We start from the raw sequence: 5,814 nt of genomic DNA, 5'->3' as shown, positions 1-5,814 counted from the left end.
TGGCACACAAATTCTGCCAAATTGTGTCAAGATTTGTGCATACTCGACTGGACGACGATCCATCCATGTGGGCGAGTTGCAAAACTGCTATACATGTGGGCGTTATCATTAGGGTTTTGAATAACGTGAAACATCCCCATAATTCCTATGCTCTTCATGAAAAAAATGGTTTCGTTGGTTCCATAAGCTCCACTAGCCCGAAATGAGTGCTTCTATAAAACGTGATATTGCCTTTCTCTGCTTAGCATCAATCAACATCTCAATCGGGGCCAAATCCATGTTCCATTCAAGACCAATTTTTCACTATAATATCTAGCTAAGATCAACCCAATGCAGAAAGACCAAAAAGCGGACAAGACTGGCGGCGTCCCTCGACGCAGCGCTCCTACGCGGCCGCTGCCACCGCCCCGCCGCCCGCCGCACTCCTCCTCCGCTGGCCGCGGCCGCCGCCCGCCTCCACTCCTTCGCCTGCCGTGGTTCTCCGTCAGCCGCAACCGCCGCCGCGGCGTCCGCCTGCCTCCGCTCCTTCCCCTGCTACGCTCCTCCGCCCGCCGCAGCCGCCGCGGCCTTCGCTGCCTCAACCAACTTGTTGTTGCGCCTGCGCCGCCGTCGCCCGGCCCCGAGCTCGCCGCGCCCACCACCCGCTCGCCACGCCCCGCCCGGCCCCGAGCTCGCCGCGTCGCTCCCACCCCGAGTTCGCCGCGCCGTGCGCCCTCCCCGAGCTCGCTGCGCCACAGCCGGCCCCGAGCTCGCCGCGCTCGCCGGCAAGCGACCCGATCGCGCGGAGCAACGAGGCACCGGCGAGGGTGGTGGGCGCGAAGTAGGCGCCGGCGAGCTGCAACCTTCCCTGCCTCCGTTCGTTGACGAGGCCAACGACGGCGCCCTCGATCCCATCTCTTCCGACCGACATAGAGAGAAGAAAAGGGTAAGGTGCGGGTCACTGATTTGTGGTGCCAGGGCGGACACGAGAAGCCACCAGCGGATGGGAGCGGACGACGGGAGCGCTCGCTTTTGTCCGTCGCGGACCCATTTCTTCCCATATTTGTGTTCAGTTTGGGTCGGCGACGGACAGCAAGCGGGCAGCGGGCGGACGCTTTGTCCATTTAGGTCGTCCCGTTGGATCATCTTTTCTGTCCGGATGACCCAAACGAATAAAATGGGTCGCACCATTGAAGTTGCTCTGACTGTAATCGGCACTCTATGAACTCATCCTGGCGGCCGTGGAGCGAATATTGTACAGTGTGGAAGATGCCCGTCAATGGGATTGGCTTTGATATGCAGACGTTGTGACATGACTGATGAATCCTTTTGTTGCCTTGTGAACGTGTAGCATCATGTCGCGCATGTCGAGCAGGACGACATATTGTCAGTTACTATAACTGATGATTTCCGCAAAAAAAAAGTTACTATAACTGATGAAACTGAAGAATGGAACACGGACACGGTTAAGCAAAGTACGTAGCTGGCAACCAGAGAAGGGGTTTCTACTGCTGACGTGTGCGTGGGTACTTAGGAGTGGGGCCCCGATTGCAGTGTGAGTTGGTGCGAGGATATAAGCTCAGATGTGTTGGCTAAGTGATCAAGTGAGTGAGAAATTCTGTGATCTCTCCCCGTTACCTCAACCCTGCTCTTCTTCCCCGATTCGATCTACTACTTCTTTTCCTGATCCTATTACATTCAACCCAACCATTTGAGCTTAACTGTCATATGACCCCAACTGTCATAACAATTTGGAAATGGTAGTGCTTGTCCCAACAAGAAAACGCCCACAAAAATTAACAGAACATCGAAAACTAGCTAGCAAAATAGCGATCCAACAGGAGAAGATAAAATCGGCACATCAAAGACCAGAGCAGCGAAGCGCGCTTATGCTTCTATTTACATACGGTATATAGACAGTGCGACCTACTACTACAGATAGGACCCCTGCAAGCTTACAGGAGAACTATTCGGAAAGGTACTTACAGACAAAAACTATACAAAAATATGTCCAAGAAAAAAAGGGATAGCATGAGATTCAGACCCACTGAACTACTCCACGGCGCTATCGTCTAGCCGTGGTTTATGTGCAGAACCTAATTTAATCACGACCAAATCCACATGGCATAGTAGGCTAGGATGGCGTTCTTCAGCCGCCACAGCATCATCAGGAAGTACTGCATCTGGGCGTAGCATAGGGCCAAATTCAGAGCCATGCCTAAGAGCTGACCTGCCGAGTGGGCCTTCTTGCCGGGAAAGGTCCAGAACATAGAGCCCCATGACCAACTGAGGCCGCAGGAGACGACGCAGGTGAGCAAGAACATGGCAGCGGTGTACCCTCTCGGCATTCGGCTTGCGCCGCCAAACCCGATGTGGAACTCGACGATCAATGGAATCGCCATCTTGCAACAAAAAAATGAGAGTAATAATGGTTCATGTCAGCAGTTTGCAACGGAGAGATATTTATTAACTGGACCAGCATAAGAGTTTGGACCTTTTGGTTAGTTATAGTTACCTGGCAAAATACCATTAGAACAATGCTGACGGTTAACGTTGCCGCACGACCGTGGTGTTTTGTCGTGAAAGCGGATCCAAGAATGCTGCACGAGTTCACCAATATTATCACCATCTTGCTGAAAACCGCAGCTTTGCTCCTGGAACTTATTGTTTGAATCAGCATTGGCAGCAGTGAAGTGGTAGTGTTCACTCTGTTCATCTGTAGAAAGATCTGCAGAGTCACCAACGCTCCAATAAAAGTCAGATAATGTCCATTTCTTGCCACGATGCTCCGAAGTGCACTGAAATCATAGTTCCTTTCTATGCTCCTCTCCTTGAAGCTGGTCACCTTTGGCACCGTATACGCCTTAAAAATGGCAGTGCTACAAATAAAATGAAGCAGCAAACGGACATAGTCATGCTTGCTGCCAAGCAAACTTGGAAGGACGGATTGCTGATTGCAGAACTCGTTCTTCTCGATGATCGAATCGCCCTGAAGGTTAGCTTCAATGCCGCGGATGACTTGCCGATTATTGTTAGGACTCTGAATGGTAATGTAACTACAGAGCCTTGCCATTAGAACACCAATGCCAACAAACAAAGGCAGGGATCTACACTGCCAACAGGATCGCAACATCATGGTTGATTGAACAGGTGCACCCTGCCACATTGAGGAGTAGAAATCTGATTTAGGTGGGATGAACATAATATATATATATAAGTATATAACTACATTGCAATATGTAATGTTCATTTGAAGGAAGGGAAACAAATATTTGGATCTTGAAACTTTGCAATAATAGAATGTTGATTTTACATCAATGGGTCTTTCCCCCTTCTCAATTTTTCTTTTGAAAGGAGTGGTTAGGTACTAATTAATAGAACACTAAAATCTTGATGCATGTGAGTTAAGAAGCTCGTTGTGAGGGAATTAATAGAATACTAACCTGGGAGACGGCGCATTTTTGCAGTATCCATCTGTCCAGCAGAGCTCTGTAGCGGATGGCAATGGTAAAAAATGCGCTTCCAGTAAGGAGGGCAGAACGTTTCAACAAGACAGCCAGGTGCCCCACTTTAGGAGCGATGTAGCTGCCCAGGCTTGTATTCTCCGATGACAAGTCAAATATATGTGCATAATCGCTGTACAAGGAATGCATCCCCTGCTTTTCCACGGCAGTGTTAGGGAAGAGCGGTGCCCAATACGACTGCATGCCGACGACGCCTGATTTGGCTACTTGTAGTATTTCCAAATATATAAACTGTTGGGCCTGCCTTTAAAAAAAAGAAGGCAAACAAGTTCAGATAAATGATAGATATAAATCCTTCAATTTAACTAATTTAAGTTGACAAAGTAGAAACTAGTACAGCCTCTGTTCATTAATATAAGACGTTTTGGCAGTTCAAATTAATATAAGGCATTTTGGCAGTTTAAATTAAACTGCCAAAACGTCTTGTATCAATGAAAGAGAGAGTGTACTATGATTCCTAATAAAATGCCACTATGGTGTTTTTGGTTCCGAAAAGGAAAGGAAAAACTAGTGGACGGGGTGCATCGATGAGCACAGAGCTTCTCTCCTAGACACCGATGCGGAGTGATAAGAACCACAAGCACAAGCACATGGCCCCAGCAGTCCAGACTCCAAACAACTCTTTCTTCTAGTTGTACGACCACCCCAGCGATCTGGAGACGAGCTTGCGTTCGCGAAAGCGATGTAACCATGTCCATGTGCGTATCTCTCCGTTCAACAATTGGCGTGCGAGGCGAAAACGACGTGTGGGAAAAATGTGTATTGACCGTCTATCCTACCCCCACAGCTCGACATGAGTCAGAGACTAGTTTTCAGAAACTGAAAAACGTGTATACGATCACGATATATTATCAAGTACAGTGCGCAGTAATAATATTAAGTATTCCGGCTCATATTTCAGGATTTAATTTTCTCTTAATACTACGAGTTTCTGTGGAGAAGAAATAATTTGTGACACGAACCCCTTCTAGATTGTTATAAAGACCGCCAGGATATGGAACCGCAAAAAGACTAGTACTACGCGCTTGCATTCAAGATCATGACATCACGGACCAAGCCAGGAAAAAGATAAAGGAGAGCAGAGAAAAAATAAATATTCTTCTCACCTGTTGCAGCGGGAGTGTTCCAGAGGCTACCGCCACCTACAAGCAACAGCGGCGAAGCAGCCAGCCCACTTGTGTCACTGTCTCCACCCCAACCAACGGACGGACGCGGAAGACGGCCCCTCACGCCGGCGGCGAGCTTCTCGCCCGATCTGCTCGCAAATGGACGAGCTCCGCAGCAAGAACCTCCCGCGAGCTGAACGCCCGCGACCGGCAAAAGCGAAGCAGAGGATAGCTATCAGCAGGAGCGGAGCAGGCACACATATGTATAGGAGCCGCGGCCGCGTCGCTTTAGGTAGTGCAGAACAAGGAGGAAAGAAATAATCACCTGCGCGGCGCGTCCCTCTCGCCGGACCTCGGGGCCGGAGGCGATCACGAGAACAAGGGGAATGGGCGGAGGAGGGGAGGGGGTCGGAGGTGGACAGCGAGAGAGACCGGGGAGCCGCGCGTAGTTATCTCGCTCGCACCAAATGGCTCTGCTGGTCACTGGAGTTGGAGTGCGTTGTTTTTCCTCCCTAGTGGGGGCATCGGGTACTCTGCTGACTGCTGGCGTGATGTGGGCCGGGGGCGGACGGGCAGATCTCGATGGGGGCGCTTCCCAGAAAGCTAGCGTGCGTGCTGGAAGCCACGGCGCCTGTGAAACGGACTTCTGTTGGCAGCGGGGGTACGTGTGGGTTTGCATGGGTGCGTGTGGCAGCGGTGGGAGGAGGAGTCAGTGAAGGCCTGCGGGTGCGGGAGAGATACGTCCAGGCAATGGCGACCGTCCGTCCGGGCGGGGCTTTGGGACTTGGGCACTTGGCATGCGCGATGGGCGTGAGGCGTGCCAGAGCCGTGGAGGGGTCAATCATGGCTGTGGACTGGATTCTATGGATATTGTATTTCGTGGTCGTTGATTATACTTTTATTGTACAAATGCAAACTATTCCTAGTACAACCAATGATTATTTGCCATTTAAATACGAAAATGCCTTTTGGAGCTCGGCCTTCATGGAGGCCAGTTTTTTTAAAAAACACAAAATTCATGAAAATTCATATTTTTTAAAATTCAAAAAAATCTGAAAATAAATACAGATATACATGGAGGCATAACACACATGTGTGTAAATTTTTAGGACAAAATACGTCGAAATGAAGGCTGTGCAAAAAAGACAAATCTGAGGTTTTTTAACACATGATACTATTCATCCTCAAAGTCCAGAAATTTGTCT

At 49.6% G+C, this 5,814-nt stretch overlaps 1 protein-coding gene across 2 annotated transcripts; it reads right to left on the bottom strand.

Annotated features, from left to right (window-relative positions):
• Positions 1–1,840: 1,840 nt before the first annotated feature.
• On the bottom strand, positions 1,841–5,173 carry LOC119365788 (sugar transport protein MST1-like). Of its 2 annotated transcripts, none has more exons than XM_037631431.1 (5): positions 4,935–5,173; positions 4,610–4,802; positions 3,423–3,743; positions 2,495–3,136; positions 1,841–2,381 (listed from the first exon to the last, which is right to left on the bottom strand). In XM_037631431.1, the coding sequence occupies exons 3-5, from the start codon at positions 3,684–3,686 to the stop codon at positions 2,085–2,087; spliced, it is 1,203 nt and encodes a 400-aa protein (XP_037487328.1). In that variant the 5' UTR covers positions 3,687–3,743; positions 4,610–4,802; positions 4,935–5,173; the 3' UTR covers positions 1,841–2,084. The 2 variants fall into 2 exon arrangements, with proteins under 2 accessions (XP_037487328.1, XP_037487327.1); XM_037631430.1 differs by having other exon boundaries at positions 3,423–3,747; positions 4,935–5,172.
• Positions 5,174–5,814: the final 641 nt, after the last annotated feature.

This window comes from Triticum dicoccoides, chromosome 2B (assembly GCF_002162155.2).
Source record: "Triticum dicoccoides isolate Atlit2015 ecotype Zavitan chromosome 2B, WEW_v2.0, whole genome shotgun sequence".
NCBI classification, from domain to species: Eukaryota; Viridiplantae; Streptophyta; class Magnoliopsida; order Poales; family Poaceae; genus Triticum; species Triticum dicoccoides.
The sequence above is the reverse complement of the archived record's forward strand: the minus strand, read 5'-3'. Positions and strand labels throughout refer to the sequence as shown.

What these genes read in the sequence shown, in the direction of transcription:
- LOC119365788 (XM_037631431.1), bottom strand. Translation starts at nt 3,686, where the DNA reads ATGCAGTCGTATTGGGCACCGCTCTTCCCTAACACTGCCGTGGAAAAG. An exon ending in AAAAATGCGCCGTCTCCCAG is followed by an intron (nt 3,137 to 3,422) that starts GTTAGTATTCTA and finishes TCAATGTGGCAG; the next exon opens with GGTGCACCTGTTCAATCAAC. An exon ending in TTCTAATGGTATTTTGCCAG is followed by an intron (nt 2,382 to 2,494) that starts GTAACTATAACT and finishes TTTTGTTGCAAG; the next exon opens with ATGGCGATTCCATTGATCGT.